The 18,639-nt window shown below is 36.3% G+C and overlaps 3 protein-coding genes across 6 annotated transcripts in view; 2 read left to right on the top strand and 1 right to left on the bottom strand.

Moving 5' to 3' along the window:
• Nucleotides 1–5,374, bottom strand: part of stim1a (stromal interaction molecule 1a) — a 56,137-nt gene extending 50,763 nt beyond the window's left edge. For all 4 annotated transcript variants that reach the window (XM_081370106.1, XM_081370108.1, XM_081370107.1 and 1 more), the window contains exons 1-2: nt 5,026–5,374; nt 2,853–2,983 (exon numbers count right to left, since the gene is read on the bottom strand). In XM_081370106.1, the coding sequence (XP_081226232.1) occupies nt 2,853–2,973 (121 nt within the window). In that variant the 5' untranslated portion in view covers nt 2,974–2,983; nt 5,026–5,374. The remainder of the gene's footprint in view (nt 1–2,852; nt 2,984–5,025) is intronic.
• chrna10a (cholinergic receptor, nicotinic, alpha 10a) overlaps nt 1–18,639 on the top strand; it is a gene marked incomplete at both ends in the record, with an annotated part of 388,237 nt that overhangs the window by 356,384 nt on the left and 13,214 nt on the right. The gene's annotated exons all lie outside the window — the stretch shown is intronic.
• On the top strand, nt 8,319–16,611 carry rhoga (ras homolog family member Ga). Its single transcript, XM_081370607.1, has 2 exons — nt 8,319–8,449; nt 14,762–16,611. Exon 2 carries the CDS (start codon nt 14,789–14,791, stop codon nt 15,362–15,364), a length of 576 nt encoding a protein of 191 aa, XP_081226733.1. The 5' UTR covers nt 8,319–8,449; nt 14,762–14,788; the 3' UTR covers nt 15,365–16,611.

Below are 18,639 nucleotides of genomic sequence, written 5' to 3'. Positions count from 1 at the left end.
CCCAACGCTAACATCAGCAGGTTCACATGTAATAATACTAGCAATATAAACAGTAACTGCATTAAGAAAATTGTCCACTTAACATTTGTGTTGTTCTACTCAAATAGATGACTATAAAACAGGGGTGTTTAAAGTTGGGCCCACGGGCATTAAAATATATTATGTGTGTCATGCCACAAATATTTTACAAATCATGCAGTTTCACAATGTCAACACAAGGTGACAGCACAGTAAACTGTGTGTGATAATTTGATGACTTATAAGCTGCCATTTCTGTTGCGTATGAGAAACCTTAAACGCACCAAAAGTGGGACAGCGCTACTTGTTGTAAGTGCACTCATTAAGCCCACTTTCAACTCAAATCATATTTTATGCTGCTCATTATTTAAGCGATCCAGTGATTCGCTACTTCCCAGACATTTTTTAATGCATACTAAAATACCAATAATATTTGGCAATGTTGATTTAGCCTCAAACATGTGCATGCTATCTCATGGGACCTCACACAAAAGACATCCAAAAACTTTAGTTTCGGGACCCTTCAGAAATCAACACATTTCAGCAATTTTCAGACATTTCTTTGTTAAGTGGATTGATATGTCAAATAAGAGACAAGTGTATTGTTTTTTTGTCTGGAATAAAAATAGTATTTTTGTGTTGTGAACATTTATTCTGAAGCAATATCAGTGTTCTATCAGCATTGACATGATATTTATACCAAGGGCTTTTTTTTTCACCTTCATAAATGGATTTTTTTTCTTCTTAATCTTATTAAATGTACGCTTCATCTTTCATTTTAAATTCTTAAATTTGATCAATAAATTCAATTAGAATAATAAGACACTATAGGGCTGTTATCAATCAAATTAAATCAATTACACTGAAAAAACACAAATGCATTAAATAAGGTTATGAGATTGTTTGAAATATCTTTTGAATATAAAAATAAGAAATGTTGGAAATGATACTTTTAAACATGAAGAAACTAAACTGCTAGCAGGTGACGGCAGTTGACCGACTGTCTAAATGAGCGAGTCATATTCGTTCAAACGAATGATTCACTCAAGAAGCAAGAGGCAGTTGTTTATGAATGGGTCACTGAATCTTTGACTCAACCTATTCGTTCAAAACGTTGAATCATCCAGTAATGAAACAAACACGGCTGAGTGATCCTGTGAGATGCGCTATGGTCTTCTGCTGTGATCTTTGTTTGGAACTACTTTCACTGCTGAAATAGAACAAAAACAATCCATACTGCGTCTAAAATGTAAGTGACTTAATTTACCGCAGTATGTTAACTGAGGCCTCAACAGCGCAACTTTGTTACCGTCAATACATTATACTTATTTACTTTCAGTCGCCACTAACAATAAATTATATAAAATCAGAATCATTCTCGCATTTTTGGTGGTTCCCTAGTTTTTGTGGTTGTTGACGTTTTATTCAGGCTATTTGTCAGGTTAGGCAAGTAAAATTCTCTTTCACTTGCCCCTTAAAAAAGATTGTGGTTTCCTGGTTATCCATGACTTAAAGAGGGGGTGAAATGCTCATTTTCACCCAATCTCCTGTTAATCTTGAGTACCTATAGAGTAGTATTGCATCCTTCATATCTCCAAAAAGTCTTTAGTTTTATTATATTTATAAAAGAAAGATAGGCTGTACCGAGTCTTTCCGGAAAAAAACGAGCGGCTGGGGGCGGGCCGTGTGGGCGAAGCTAAAGCTGTGCTAACGCGCCGAGCTAACAACACAGACATTTGAAGCAGTTTTACTCATCGCCCAGTTCCAACGCACGACCGCGAACCTTTATCATTGTGACTGCTCGATCCTTAAGCATTAGACGATATGCAAATCCGTCGATCTGGGCTTTGTTTATAAAACAACCATCGACGAAATGCAGGGAACAAACAGTCTTGCACAACTCCGTTGATGCTCAGGAAAAACAAACTCTATCCACTGGTCCCTCAACGCTGGGTTCTTTGGGAATCTATGCAGGTTGTTCTTGGCAACCAAAAACACACTTCTTTGGTGACACTGACTTCCCTAAAGCCGAGCAGAGCGCTTAGATGAGGTACTGCTTTCGTTCTCTTCTCTCTCTGGTCTACGAGTGCGCGCGCGCACGCTCTTCCGATAGAAGTGCCCTTAGGACCCATATAAGGAAATTCCGCCCCATCTGACGTCACACAGGCCCATACTCGAAAAAAACTTTCCGAAACTTGTGACAAACCGGAAGGACAATTTTTGGAACAGAAATACTCCTTCAAACGTACAATTTAATTTTTGAAACTTTGTCCATGTTTAGCATGGGAATCCAACTCTTTAACAGTGTAAAAAACTCAGTATGCATGAAATAGCATTTCACCCCCCCTTTAACATAAACGTCATGCCAAAATCAGAACACAGTTAAATTCTAACAGGAAAGCTATGAGAAATGTTTGTTAGTTCTTCACTGGTTTGTTTCATAGATCAGGCATCCGGGCAAGAAGCAACAGATCCCAATCTTCTCTCAAGTTAAACCCAGATGAACTCTTAAGTAAGGACTACCTTTTTAGGGCCTAAAACACATTACGGAAGAAATTGTACACGCTATGATGCTCTAGGCACCTTTATTTGACACAGCTCAACTGAGCACAGCGCTTAACAGAGAATGCATTCCCTTCCTATTCTCAGCCGGGCCACATTTAGACCCCCATACAATTTCTAAATAAGTCTATACGGCACTGGCAAAGGGGGCTGCAAAGCACAGAACGTTTAGAAGTGTATAGAAGTGTTTGTAGAAATGGCCGTCAGCTCTCATCTATGATGACACAGCTACTTTTCCCCAATATAAGAGCGTAATTCCAGGATATACTCACCGGAAACACCGTTGTCCGCTGGTAATGGGTCTGGGATTACTTGACTGGGTTTGTCCGCTCGACATTCCAACAAGAAGCATATACATACAGTCCAGTACGTCACCAGTCTGCTGAGCTCCATAGTGGGAGAGCTGGTTTTAGATAAGAGAGAGAGAGAGAAATCTTGTCAACTAAAACACACCAAATCAACAATCCAACCCTGCATGTCAAGTCAAGTATTAACCTAACCCTGAGATAATATAGAGGAGAATGCTAGCAACTGGAACACACGGTTTATACAGTGTTGTCCAAAAATGACGCACTTTAGACCTTATTCACAGCAGCGGCATCGGGAATCAAAGCTGTGAGGGATAGACATAGGCTACATCTCTTCATTGGGTTGTACTGCTTTTTACTGTGTTTCTGGATTGTTCTGCTGACAAAACGCTGCAAAACATATCTTTCAGAGAAATTTCAGTAGACAAAAAAACCCAGAGAGCATGAGCAGTGGAAAATTATAAGTGATCTAAGAGCTTTATACAGCTTTTTTACAGCGGATGCCATTGAAAACACAGCAAGTCTATCCCTCACAGCCTCTCTTTCATACCGCTGCTCTGAATAAGGCCTGTACACTGAGTATAAATTCTCATTTATAAGGTTATTTTGTCATTCAAAGTTAGAGACTAAAAGCCTCTTCTCCTCCGCTATGTAAAGAAAGCTGTGACAGTTGAGCGCACACGTAGTTTTAATTAAGTGCATTTAAAGTGCACTTTTTCTTTTCTGACTTTTCAGTGTGAACACACAACTTGCACTTTTGATTGATACTAAAAAGCAGCATAGAAAAGTGCATAAGTATGCAAATTGGGATGCACCTTATTCCTCTTCAATCACTAGTTATGACACTTATTCTGCATCTGCACATACTCAGTAGAGTTCTTTAGATCAGTGGTTCCCAAACCTGTCCTGCCGGCACCCCAACACTGCACGTTTTCTTTGTCTACCTAATCAAACACACCTGATTCAACTCATCAGCTCATTATCACATGGGTTAATAAGCTGATGAGTTGAATCAGGTGTGTTTGATTAGGGAGACAAAGAAAATGTGCAGTGTTGGGGTGCCTTCAGGACAGGTTTGGGAACCACTGCTTTAGATACTGATAGAAGTCCCTATTTTTTAATGCTCAGTATTCAATACGGTGCCTATAAATTTAAATGTATTCCTTTTATCTCTATAATGTATAATAAAAGTATATTAATATATTCTAATATATTAATAATGTAGGCCCCACCTAAACTTTTGCTTTAAACACATTTCTGACAGAATTAGAACAATATAAAGGTGAAAGTATTAAAACAATGACGCAAGTCATTTGAGGCAATTAGTTGAGATACTTTGTTATAAATCACTTTCTGTAACCTGAAAAGTGATATTTTTTTGCCTTCAAATTATCACGTTCTTCTGACTGATCTTAAAGTATAGGCTACATGCACTGTTCAAAGGTTTCTGATTAAAAAAAAAATAGTATTGCTGTTTTGGATTGGGCTTAATTAAGTAAAACAAAAACACAAAATTGACAATTTTAGAGTGTAAACACCAAACAAAAAATGTTAATTATTATTGTATTCATGTTTTTATCTGGGGACTCCACAGACAGGCTAAGAGGCATGCAACGTTTTTTCACAATGACGTGTAATAAATGTTATCAAGTTACTCATCAACTCACCTGCCAACTAGTAAACACTTATAAGCTGAAACTATGTAAACCAACCCTTCATTGACTATACTGTACATCTAAAAGGTCTGAATGTATAGCTTTATATGCACAATATTAAGGTTAGCATAAACCTAACACATAATAATAATTTGAATAATTAACACATTAACCTATGTAGGCTATTACATAGCCAGGTATGGGTTTAAATAGCTCAAGAGCAGATCTGAACTAGTATGAGTTGCATTACCCACATTTGCTTAACAAAATCCGTCATAAATAGCTGATTCATAACCAACGGCACTGTATTTATTATCTTTATTTTCATGCGGCTGAATTGCGCAGCTGGCTTCGTAGCGGCACGAGGCCACTGACACCCACATTCCCCCCTTTATAAACACCCAAGTCAATTGCTGAAAAAAATATTTAATGTAAAACACAGTAAATCCACATGTTAAAGCGTTTAAAATGAGCTGTGTTACCTCGGGTCCTCGTGCTAGACCGTCCTAGTGTTTGAGGTTTGTCTTCAGTTGCTCTCTCCTCCCATCAGACTCCATGGAGGTTTTGTATTGAAAACACTCCAAAAACACACGACCACACGGTTCTGCACGGTTCCCCGTCCCGCCGGTGAGAGAATACGGCAGGTGGACGGAGGTTTGCTCGTCCTCTGTCAGTGACAGAAGCAGAGAGAGGCCGAAAGAGCTGCGCTTCCTCTTCGTTTCAAGCCGGGCTCACGATCTGCGGCGCGGCGCATGCGCAGTCACTCACTCACTCCCTGCTAATCACACTCCATATGATGACACTCTGCCTGCCACCTGACCTCACTATCACAATCTCACACACACACATGCTGCTTATTTAATGGTGTCGACTTTACATTGACTTCTATTGTTTTTATATTATGTATTATATTATATGTAGCTAGTTATATTATAATGTAGTTCATTATATTTTGTATCTCCTGACCCTAAATGTAAACTTTGTTGTTTATTAAAGTTTATTGTAGTTTTTCATTAAGTAGATATTTTTCATTATTTAGTATGTTTATTTAGCCATTTACCACCAAATTCTTTTCAGAATGTTAATTATATAATGGTCTAATTTAGTTATAGTATTTTAATAATTTTAATATGAGACTAGTCTGTATAACATTTTTTTCAAATATTTGCACATGCATTATGCATTTATTAGTATTATGACATTCAATTCACGTTTATTTGTATAGCGCTAATTTCAAAGCAGCTTTACAGAAAGTCCACATTACAATTTAGAGTGATCTGTAACTGTCTTAGTTAAGTATTTCAGAAATACAAAGTCACAGTTCGCTAAAAATGTATTAATTTAAACAATGTAATAATTTAATGCATATATAATGAGCTCATTGAAGTAATGAATACTTGTTTGTTAACAAATGATCATGACATTGCCGATGATATAATGGTCTAATTTAGTTAATATTTTAATACTTTTAATATGAGACTATATAACTTATTTTTTATAAAAAAGGCTACATTTATTAATTTTAGGCATATTTGTTTTATTAATAAAAAATATTTTTCTTTAAAAACTGCATGCTAACTTTTTATTTACCGTTCTAAGAGTTATCATTAATGCATTAAGAGACAATTTCATCCAAAGCAACTTACAAATTATGCATTTTATCAGTTGCTGCGTTCCCTGGGATTCAAACCATGATGTTGATGTTTAGTGCCATGCTCTGCTGTTTGTGCTAGTAACTGAATCATAGAAAATCATTTACTAACCTCATTATCTAACCTTCTTTTATGGGGGATTGTAGAGCATTTTTTACACCGATTTCTGCATAAAGTCAAGTCAAGTCGCCTTTATTTAGCGCTTTATACAATACGGATTGTTGCAAGGTAGCTTTACAGGGTTAAACAGGGAAATAATGATTCAGTGATGCAAAGCAGCTCTAAAAAGACAATAGTGTCAACATTTAGCTGAAGTCAGTTTAGAGTTGATTCAGTTTGTTTGAATAACTGTAATCTGCAGATTTTCCACAAACTCAGTACAGAAAAAAAAAGTCCACAGACACTAGAAGCCAAAAACACTTCCATTTTGATTTCATGGGGACTTGATAATCAAACAAAAAAAAGAGAAATTCACTAATTGCTCTTTAGTAGATTCAATATAATTAATCTATATTATTTTATACAGTGAAGACTAGTGTTATTTAATTGCTTTCAGTTGATAAAGTTCTGTTTTTTAATATTTATTATTTATTTAAAAAAATAAAAATAATAATGAGCTCAAAGTTGTATAATCACCTCTAAGAGAGGGAATTTAATATTCCGGCCTCAAAAATCCTTCATTGTATAAATTAAATAGGCCTAGATTAATAATAAATCTACTAAAGAGCAATGAGTGATTTTCTCTTTGTCTTTTCTTTTTTGATTAACGTTAAAGTACCCATGAAATCAAAATGGAATTTTTTTTTTTTTTTTGGCTTTTAGTATGAATATGTTAGCCTTAGAAGAATTAGCTAGTGTGCCCCAAAACAATGAAAAAATGTGCATTTCCATGATATAAGCAATTGATGACATCACTCTGCACTTCAGCTTCTGATCAGATTTTCTGTGCAATCGCTATTATGAATGTAATAGATAACAGTTGAATACACTGTGATCATCTGTATGTGTATGTTGTTATTGTTCTGTTATGCAATAAAATAAAATAAAATAAAAAAGATTTTCTGTCCAATCAAATGCTCTCTAGAAAATGAAGCTTCACGCCCCCTACATTATACATAGATGCTGAAGCTGCGGCTGAAATTAGTCTCTTATTCACACATTTACTATTATCTACATGGTGAATGGCACATGGTGCACTATATAGGTGTGGGCCTTTAATAATCAACATATAACAATCTGCCTAGTCACTATCACTCTGCCTAATCATCAACAATAAATAGTCAATAATTACACAGCTTGAATATATTTTTCAGTAGTGCACAGAAGGACATATGGAAGTGGTCCTTTGACTGCTGCCAAAGAAATAAGTGCACTGACTGTCTGGTTGAACATCGACATCTGCTGTGATTGTGCTTTCCTGACACTTTTCTTTTTTCTACTCACCTCTTTGTATAAAAGGACTGCAGTGTGTTTATGTCCGTAAAAAAGATTACACTGTCCCCTAGTGGCCTTTTAATGACACTGCAAAATGTTATTCTAATGGGTGTTCACATTTTACAGTTTCAGTTTGACATGTCTCTCTCTCTCTCTCTCTCTCTCTCTCTCTCTCTCTCTCTCTCTCTCTCTCTCTCTCTCTCTATATATATATATATATATATATATATATATATATATACACACACTGTATACATATATGACCCTGGACCACAAATCCAGTCACATGTTGCACCGTTGCACGGGTGGCAATAGCCAACAACAGCATTGTATAGGTCAAAATTATAGATTTTTCTTTTATGCCAAAAATCATTAGGATATTAAGTAAATATGTAAAACATACCGTAAATATGTAAAACATTTATTTTTGTGACAAAATACTGCTGCAACTGCAATTAGTTGTAACATTTCAAATTCAACGTTAGAATAACTAATAATGTGTTGTTTCAACTTAAAATATTTGTGCTGCCTTAAAATTGGATATTTGAGTTATCTCAACAAAAAACACTAAGTTGTAGTGTTGTTTAAGTTGTAATTTTTTTCTTTTTTACAGTGTACAAGTGTCTTTTTTTAAACACACCCCATAATTTATGGCCTACATCATCTCTGAACTTCTCCACTGGCTCTTTGCCTTTTTGTGTCACTGACTTCCTCTCAGTGCACTAGGCTGTGCTCACTTCCTCCTATAGTCCCCGTGCCACTGTTTTTAGGGACAGTTTCATTCAGACAGTTTACTGGACGCTCTGTTGGATGATGCACGGTGAGTTTTATTTCGTATTTGCCCTTGATGATCTGTCCCAAACTTACTGTCAACCTTCATTCTTAAGGGACCAGATAGATTTAATCTCTGCTTTAAACATTTGATAAGTGATAAGAATGCAATGATGTCATTTGGAAACTGTTACGTTTTTTTGTTCTGCTATATTCAAATGGAGCTCAGTGCGGTTTTAAAACAGAGCTTTCTGACCGAATAATATTTTTGTAATGGTATTTTACATTTTATGTTTTAAATTCAATTAATAATAAAAGAAAACTTTAATGAAATCACACACATTACTTGTGCTATAAGCTACATTATGTGAAGCCTATAGTGTAGATACAGTAGCATTTGTAGAAACAAACAGACATTATTTTATTTATTAGATAATAAATTACAATATAAGATCAGACAAGCATCAGCTGAAATAATGGTGAGATTGGCACATTGAAACACTTTGCAGTTTATTCTTAGACAGAGACTGTAAAGCGATGACCACAGTTTTTTTCTATGTGGCATCCAGCGAATATCTTTGTGAATATCTATTATGATTGCTATAAAGTGCCTCATACACTGACCCAAAGAATTCAGGCCTATACCAGTATATGGAGTGAATATCTCAAAACAAGTAATAAAAACTCGGTGAGTGTTTTAGCACAATTTTCTCACCTCATGGGATCACAACACTAAGAGATAGTAAATCTTTTCCTGGATTTTTTTTTTTGTGCGTTCCCGAGATTAGACCTTCCTTAACATAATGCCGAAAACCCGAAGTCTCTAGGTGGTCTGGTTGAGGAGTAGATAGAAGTGCAAGATTGGTGCGCACAGACGCACAGAACAGAAATCATGAGTTAACAAGCGCAAATTTGTCCGGTGGAAAATTGCGCTAAAAATGAACATGCATCTTGAAAACTTCCAATTTTACTCCAACTCCCGGAATTTGCATTGCAGTCGATTTGATTTGAGCTAAGATTTTCACACTAACACTTTTCAGTTGTGCAGTCCGAATCAAACGATAGGTGAATGGACTGTGGGCGGTCCGTGACCCCGACAACAGTGAGCAGTACAGTTTTCAGGTCGTCTAGTTTCTTTAAAAAAAGGAACTGTCTTCTTGGCAGCAAAGTTATTTTAGACCCCTAAACATGTTATATGATATATAGGGCTTCTCTAAAAAAATATTGTAATTTTTACTGTAACAATGTGACAGGAAAAACCTGTTTCTGTAGGCTACTATATACAGATAAAAACTGTAACCTTACATTTTGTGCAATTTTACAGTAAAATACCGTTAAATGTAAAAAAAAATACAAAATAATCTTATAATTTACAGTAAAAAAAGATAAACTGACATTCCAAGACCTCCCTTGATACCCATACAACATTACATTAAAATTTTCTTCATACTAGGAAAAATGGTTCTTTTAAGAACTATTCAATGAAAAGTTATATGGCAAGGCAAGGAAAGTTTATTTATATAGCACATTTCATACACTATGGCAATTCAAAGTGCTTTACAGAAAGGAATTAAAATAATAACAAAATAAAAGCAAAGAAAATTAAACAGTTAATGAATTAAAAGAGTAAAAAGATGATACATACATGCAAAACATCAGTGTATCATATTTTTAACAACTCCCACTTTTACTCTGAGATTTTCCCATGGTGATTACACTGTGTCTGTGACTAAGAAATCTATTGAACGTCTCCGATGGACTCGATTTAACCCCTAAAATTGGACAGGAGGAGCTCTAGGACTGACTCACGGGGTAACCTCGGGTTCACTGCCTCATCAGTCCGCACCCCAAAAGCCCATTTGTTCGGAAGCTAGGAATGGGATCCATCCAGTCTCAAACCACCACAGAACCTCGAGTTTATTTACACATCAAACTCACTACTCCACCATTCCACTTTTGAGGAAACTAAAATGGTTATTCTGTGGTATTATACAAACCCCTCCTTTTGGAACCTTTATTTTTATAAAGTGTAGATTTTTTCAAGCTAATGAGAATGCACATCTATGTTATGATGAATATTGCAAGATTATTACCTTACTGTACTGTTTCTGAAGAAGCTAACAGACACCCTTGTGAGATGAATTACTTCCCCATCAGCTCTGCGCAACTGTTCTTCTCAGAAATATATAAATAAAGGTCATTGACAACAATGTAATGTTTTGTGGGTACTGGGTATTAAGGGAGGTCATTTTGACCTCAAATGCACGTGATAATCTGACTCAAGCATAATTTACACAACCATGATGGTCTTCTAGCATGAGTATGACTGTTTTTTTCTAATACTGACGACTCAAGTTTGATATATTCACAGTTTTGTATGTTGTTTCAAATCTCGCATGGAACACAACATGAGTTGCTAAATATCTATGACATAAAAAGTCGAAATTTTGACATCCTAAGTCATTATTATGAGATGAAAAGTCAATAGCAAGACTGAAAAAGTCATCGTTATGACATTAAAAGATGAAATTATGAAAAAGTGAGTCAAAATTATGACTTAAAGACATTCTGACTTAAAATATCATTATTATGACATAAAAGTCAAAATTATGACATACTAAATAGAGATTGTTGTGACATTAAAGGTGCAGTGTGATATTTTTCAAAATGGTTATTGAAACAGTGTTGGCATTTGAAATCAACCCACACAAGCACACCCCTCCCTTCATTGCTCCACCCCCAAAATGCATGAACATGCATATTTTATCATAGCAGAAGTAAGAAAAAATATTCATGAAACAAAAGAAAAACTGATGAACAAACGACAAGGAAGTATAAAAAAATTAACATACAGTACACATGAGTATAGTAAGCAATAGTTCATTGTAAGTCGCCAATGATACTCATGTATGGAGGAGAAACAACGAAACCCCAGCGTCCATTTTCAGGCCTTCCCGCTTGGATCTCTCCAGCTCTGGAAATCTTTTATAACATGGGTCCTAAAGCTTTTGTTCATAACCCTTCTTTTTCCAGTGATATTCCTCTGACCTTTTTCTTTTGCAATATCTCCTAGACATCTCTCTTTCTACAGTCTTTCTTCAAATCTCCCTCTTGCTCACTCTCCCTACTCTCGCATAATGAGTGGACACGCCCCCTGTTGCTGATTGGCTAATAGTGTGTTGTTGTACTCAGTCTGATCCACTTTCATAAGTGTTTTTCATAAATAGTTTACTGCGCTTAAAGGAGCTATGTGGAGGTTTTTACTTAAATAAATCTTTAAGATAGAGTTTTCATTTGTACATTTATGAGCCAACCATGATGTAATAAAAAGAATGAACCCTTGATTGTCCACCACGGTTGCCTCTATCAGCCTGTAGGCTCAATTGTGTGTGGAGGAGTCGGGCCCGAATCAGCGCGAAAATTCACAAAATGTGACGTCATGCGCGTTCTCGTCTACTTGGTCTTACATCCATACGGCACGGCAGCCATTATTAGTAAGCAGCGGCAATCGGTAGTGTTTTCAAATGGTGTTTTCTTACCTCAAACATTATGCTGGTGAATCTCGATGAGCTGTCAGAGGTTGCTGCGGCAACCCTGGCTGATGTGGTCGTGCTCTTATGAGCGACGCGTGTGCGCACCGAGAACGAGCATGAGACTGACTGCAGTTCCTCTAACGGCCACTGGTGTCAGTAACTGTTAGAAATTTCAGAACCTACGCAATGCTCCTTTAAATCATAAATCATAATTTCACCTTTTTTTTTTCTTTTTTTTTTTTACATAATGACTTAATGAGCCCTATTTTAATAATCTAAGCGCATGGTCTAAAGCGCAGCGCGCAAGTACACTTCGGGCGTGTCCAAATCCACTTTTGCTAGTTTAACAATGGGAAAAATGGTCTAAAAGGGTTGTCCCAATTCTCTTAATGAGTAATGGGTGTGTTTTGGGATTTACGTGCGTTAAACCAATCAGAGTCTCATCTCCCATTCCCTTTAAATGCCAGTTGCGCTTGCGCCATCGCAGATTCGCTATTTACATGACGGAATTTGATAGTGGAAAGACCGAATTTAACCTTCTCCGGAGCGCAAACGGAACTGCTAGCAAGCAGTGTGCAAGTGTGCAAGCAGAACATCTACGGGACAAGCCGGATTCACCATATCTTTATGTACACAATAATAATCTTTTACATTGTAATCATTTTAATTTTAATATTTGGCATGTTTGTGTGCTGCTGTGCGTCCCTGTGTGTTTAATAAGCAGAGTGTACGCGCGTTGTGGACCCGTCTATAGGAGCACATTACTAACACGCTCTTTAAATAACAAAAAATTAATAAATTGCACAGTCTATTTCTGTTGCCTCAAAATAGCAATGCGCCAACAATGCGCCAGAACACACCTCGTTTTCAGACCAGCACGCCCATGGGCGGACAAATGCATTTGCTATTTAAACAGCGTGGCGCAGGACGTGAAAATGATAACTGCGTCGGGCTGAAGCAGGGCCGGAGTGGGGCCACTTTTCAGCCCTGGAGTTCAGGCCCAAGACCGGCCCACTTTTTCCATGGTGGAATTCCAAATTAGCACTTTTTCCAATTTGGATAAATGAAGCAACAGTTCAGCTGAATGAATGAATGAATGAATGAATGAGGCATTTATATAGCGCTTTCATATGTACTACTGTACACCCAAAGCGCTTTACAATCATATCAGGGGTCTCTCCTCAACCACCACCAGTGTGCAGCATCCACTTGGATGATATTACTATTGCTATTACTATTGTGTAGTTTGTATTAATACTATAGTTCAAGAAATAATGTAAAGGTTAAATAATAATTCACTTAGACATTATAAGAAGCAATTGCGACTTTATATCACACAATTCTGACTATATCTTGCAATTCTAAATTTCTGACTTTAAAAAGAAGCAATTGCAACTTTATTTCACGCAGTTCTGACTTTATATCTTGCAATTTCTGACTATAAGAAGCAATTGGGACTTTAATTCACACAATTCTGACTTTATAACACGCAATTGCGACTTTATATCTCACAATTTTGACCATCTCGCAATGCTGACTTTATAACACGCAATTGCAACTTTATTTCAGGCAATTCTGACTTTATATCTCGCAATTCTGACTTTATAACACGCAAGCGACTTAATATCACGCAATTCTGACCATCTCGCAAAGCTAACTTTATAACACGCAATTGCAACTTTATTTCAGGCAATTCTGACTTTATATCTCGCAATTCTGACTTTATAACACGCAATTGAGACTTTATTTCACGCAATTCTGATGTATTCCGAGATGTAAACTCGCAATTGTGAGATAAAAAGTCGCAATTATCTTTTAAAATGTTTTATTCTGTGGCGGAAACAAGCTTCCATACCTCCTGGCCTCTTCCTCCCATCCATCCTCCCTGACGCGTACCGTTACGGTAGGGCCGGCCCAGCTATCGGTAGGCGCCGGCGATGCCGCGGACCCGCGGCCGCAGTAGCCTACCTAAAAACGTTTTGGAAAAGACTGGCTGTGGACCCAACCAACTCTGTAGTAGGGGAGGGGAGAACTCCCTCACATGGTACAACCCATGCAGAGACTGCGCGCTGCAGTATCAGAAGGCGGAACGTGTAATGTTACTAACGTGACATTGAAATGTGAAGAAAAAAAAAAAAAAAAAAAATCCTCGACCGGCCCAAAAGTGAAGCGGCCCACCGGGAATTCTCCCGATTCTCCCGATTACCCAATCCGGGCCTGGGCTGAAGCTAGCAAAAACACTAGCATTACACTTGCCGCTGTATTGCGCCGGGTATAGGGCCCAATATGCCATTATTTAGACCTTTTATCTCATAATCATGACTTTTTATGTCTTACCTTTTACTTTTAAATGTCGTAATAATGACCCAATGGTAATAATCATTTAAACTTAGCGTGTTTTGACTTTGTCATAATTTCACCCAATCTCCTAACTTTGACTTTTTATAAGACTTTTATCTCATAATTATTACTGTTCATGTAAATATTTTTACTTTTTAAGTAATAATTTCCACTTAGTATGTCATAATTTTGACTTTTCCTTCAAAATATTGACGTTTTATGTTATGATTATGTCATAATTTAGATTTTTTAATGTTGTAATTATAACTTAAGTAAGATTTTGACTTTATATGTAAAAATTTCAAATTTTTATGTCATAATTATGATTTAGTCTGCCATAGCTATGACTTGGCATGATATGTCATAATCATGATGACTTATGTCATAATTAAGATTTACCAAAGCATGATTTATGTGGGAACTTCCAAATCAGAGAAAGTTTGGAACAATGTGTCAAATGGTAAAACTAGTCCTTGTGTACATTTCAGTTATTGGAAGCTGAAGGCAGAACAACAATGCAGAACATCAAGTGTGTCGTGGTGGGAGACGGTGCCGTTGGGAAGACCTGCCTCCTGATTTCCTTCACCACCAACGCCTTTCCCAAAGAATACATTCCCACCGTATTTGACAACTACAGCGCACAGCTGGCGGTAGACTCTAAAGTCATCAGTCTGAACCTGTGGGACACCGCGGGACAGGAGGAATACGACCGTCTCCGGACCCTCTCTTACCCACAGACCAACGTCTTCGTCATCTGCTTTTGCGTCACCAGCCCCTCGTCCTACGAGAACGTCAAGCTAAAGTGGTACCCCGAGGTGTCAGAACACTGTCCTCACGTGCCCATCCTGCTGGTGGGGACTAAAAAAGATCTGAGAGATGATGCAGAGGTGCTGAAGAAGCTGAAAGAGAAGAACCTGTCCGCGGTGTCCCAGCAGCAAGGGGCGGCGCTGGCCAAACAAATCCAGGCCAGTAAATACATGGAGTGCTCAGCGCTCAACCAGGACGGGGTGAAGGAGGTGTTTACAGAAGCGGTTCGCGCCTTCCTCCACCCCAAGCCACAGGGCTCCAAGAAATCATGCGTGCTGCTATAAAGCTGATGGGACCTAAACATATGTATATTGTTGCATGGGGTATTTGCTTTATAACATGTACTGTAAATGATAATCACACTTTCAAAATTAATATTGAGGAATATTAATATGAAAGTTAGGTTTCAAATAATAAAACAATAAAAAATACTATGCAAAATAATGAGATTAATAAGTACAGTATTTGGACACATTTTGAGTGTAAAACCTATTGGAACAAGTGCAAGCATTTTTTCTTAATTTTTTTTTTTTTTTCAGATGTTAGTGTAATATTTTGTTAGATCTATATAATGAACTTACCTTTTTTTTAAATAAATTTGTTACAATAAATGTAAATATTTTATTCAGTGTTCAATTCAAAATGGATCGTTGACCATTTCATATGCTTTCAGTTTCAAATCGCTTTCTGTGTCTCTATCTTTAAATGTTCCCTATAGACTTCTTACTTATTTAAAGTCTCCCTGTGGTGAAAATCAAGCTTTTAAAGTTGTTCATATGTCTATTTGGTGTTTTTAATATGCTTAAGACTAACCATGTGCAAAGCAAAGACAGTCTCAAAAACTCAGTTTGAAATCGCTGGTGTTTCTGACGTCACAAACTACCTTGTAACCAGTCACGTCAATGCGTGATCGTCAACTAGTGGATCTCTGAGCTGGTGTGAGTGAGTGGAGGCGGGGCTAATTTGCATATTCATAGAACCGCGTTTACTAAATGAGGCAAGGGTGTAGAGTTACATTCAAGCTATTTTAAGGCATGAATAATTTTTAAGAAAAAAAAAACGTTTATGTGTAATTTTGGTGATCAAAGATGAGTTTTAAGTGTTAAAATTATTGACTACAAGGGGACTTTAATTGTTTTTTCTTTGTTACTCAAAAGTAAAAATAACCAACAAATGTAAGTTGCCAATGATTCAAACTATATTGATTAATCAGTTTGTGAATCAGTCATGATAAACAATCCAAATATTCTGGATCAAGAAAACACAGCATTACATAAAGATCTTAGACTGTTCAATCCAACAAAGCCTGCTTTTTATTTTGATGTTAATTTGCATATTTAATCTTGAGACTTGCTTGCAACCTCACTGCAGAATTTAGTGTTTAAATCATATAGGCCTATGTTGAAGTTAAACACAAGAAAGACATTCTCTGCCTCTTCAGATCAATTTCACACTCCCTCAATATTAAAGGTTTTCCATAAAATGCCGACTGTGGTATTTTTCGACACACATTAATAAAATGAGGAACCGTTTATGCAAACCTGTGCTTTATACACTTACCTCACGATTACAAAACATGAAACTCATTAGTTTCAGGTTCTTTTTTCTTTTCTTTTTGCACGTTTGGGAGATGAGTTTCTGGCTGCTTATGAAGCGATTTCCATTCTTTCCATTTACTTTCTTTTGTGCTGATTTTCCATTCTCTTGTTAGTGAGAGCAGAAGAAACGAGAAATGTTCACTTCCCTCCTGTAAATCCACAGCTATTTCAGGCACAGTTTGCAGCAGTTTCGATGTTGTTGTAAATGTCTGGAGAGACATCTTGACAGGAGAACGAAACGGCGAAAATAATGAAAATACAATTACATGAAATCACGGGGTTGCAGACCAGAAACTTTCTAGCTGTAAAAAAAAAAAAGAAATAAAAGAAACAAATTACACAAATAAAACAAAATAAAATAAAAAGAACATAAAGAAAAAAAAAGAAAAAAAATTAAATCTTAGGTCAGATCAGAAACTATCTAGCTGAGAAAAATAATAATAAAAGAAAACAAAATAAAAAAGAAAGAATAAAATGAATAAAATAAAATAAATAAAACAATAAATTAAATGAAATAAAATGAAATAAAATCTTAGGTTTGCAGATCAGAAACAACAACAACAAAAACTGTCAAGTCTCTCTCTCTCTCTCTCTCTCTCTCTCTCTCTCTCTCTCTCTCTCTCTCTCTCTCTATATGTGTGTGTGTGTGTGTGTGAGAGAGAGGAACAGCTCTGATCCTCCATCTCTCAGGGTTACATGGTATTGCATTTGCCTCAGTGTGATTTGAAAGTAAAATGAACTACTCGTACGAGACTGCTACAGTTTTACTCTCAAGCAAACACTGCTCTTCATTCACTTAAATCCTGACCACAAGCCAGTGAATTTGACAGTGAAATTAGTGTTATGGCCTCCGGCAAACACAAAAAACACGCCTGTCTTTGTTTGGACATTGTGCTGTGACTTTTTTTTATTTTATTTATTTTATTAATACAAATACGATTTCCAATTCGACCATTTACAAATACAGTACATGTGTTCAAATATATCTGATCAGGTAAAATACGCTTCCTTCTTTCTAACATAAACACGACACGATGATAAAAAAGCTTTAGTTTGTTGTGGTAATACAAGGTTCTCCAGTTTAAATATGAGCAAATACTGCCATCCCGTGGATATATTTGGAAGAAAACACCCCATGCAGCCTAAACCTGCTTAAACTGCTTGTTATATAACAGCTGTTTTTATTCAAGTCTGGCCCTCACAAATCTACAATCAAAATAAACCGTAAAATTAGTGAGCTGTTGTGAGACCATCTTACGGCCATCATTTTGTGCATTAAAAAATATTTGATTTATCTATAGTTAGGGTTCTGAAGCAATGGTTATTTTAGCTGAATAATGACACTATTGTCTTCTGCAGTATATATATATATATATATATATATACACACACATATATATATATGAACAGTTCAGATGCAAAAGCCTCTATCTGAAATTTTCTTCTAGAATGATAATTTTTATCAAGCTCGTTTATTTAAGTTCAATAATTTCACTTAAATGACAATGAAAATTACCTATTAATTGTCATTTAAGTGAAATTACTGAACTTAAATATACGAGCTTGATAAAAATTATCATTCTAGAAGAAAATTTCAGATGGCACTTAGAGGCTTTTGCATCTGAACTCTTCATATATATATATATATATATATATATATATATATATATATATATATATATATATATATATGTGCATGTATGTATTTATATATAACTCAATATCAGCAAAAAGTGGGTATATACTGTATGTAATACGGTATCAAACACAGTGATGCACAGAGCCTGGATTACACATGTGCTCTGTTTGGAGGATTAAACGGTTTAGTGTTCGTGTTTTATAGACTTTCATACAACAGCTGTCCTCTGAAGTTTACAGGACTAGATCTTCAATGAATCAGATATCTATTCGCCTGTCATCTTATGGCCGATAGCCAATGAAGATGACTGTCAAGAATGTTC

Source organism: Scardinius erythrophthalmus, assembly GCF_964197995.2.
Source record: "Scardinius erythrophthalmus genome assembly, chromosome: 7".
NCBI lineage: Eukaryota > Metazoa > Chordata > Actinopteri > Cypriniformes > Leuciscidae > Scardinius > Scardinius erythrophthalmus.
This window is presented reverse-complemented; position numbering and strand designations above follow the sequence as displayed.

Excerpts from the sequence above, each read along its gene's own strand:
- rhoga (XM_081370607.1), top strand. The coding sequence starts at position 14,789 with ATGCAGAACATCAAGTGTGTCGTGGTGGGAGACGGTGCCGTTGGGAAG.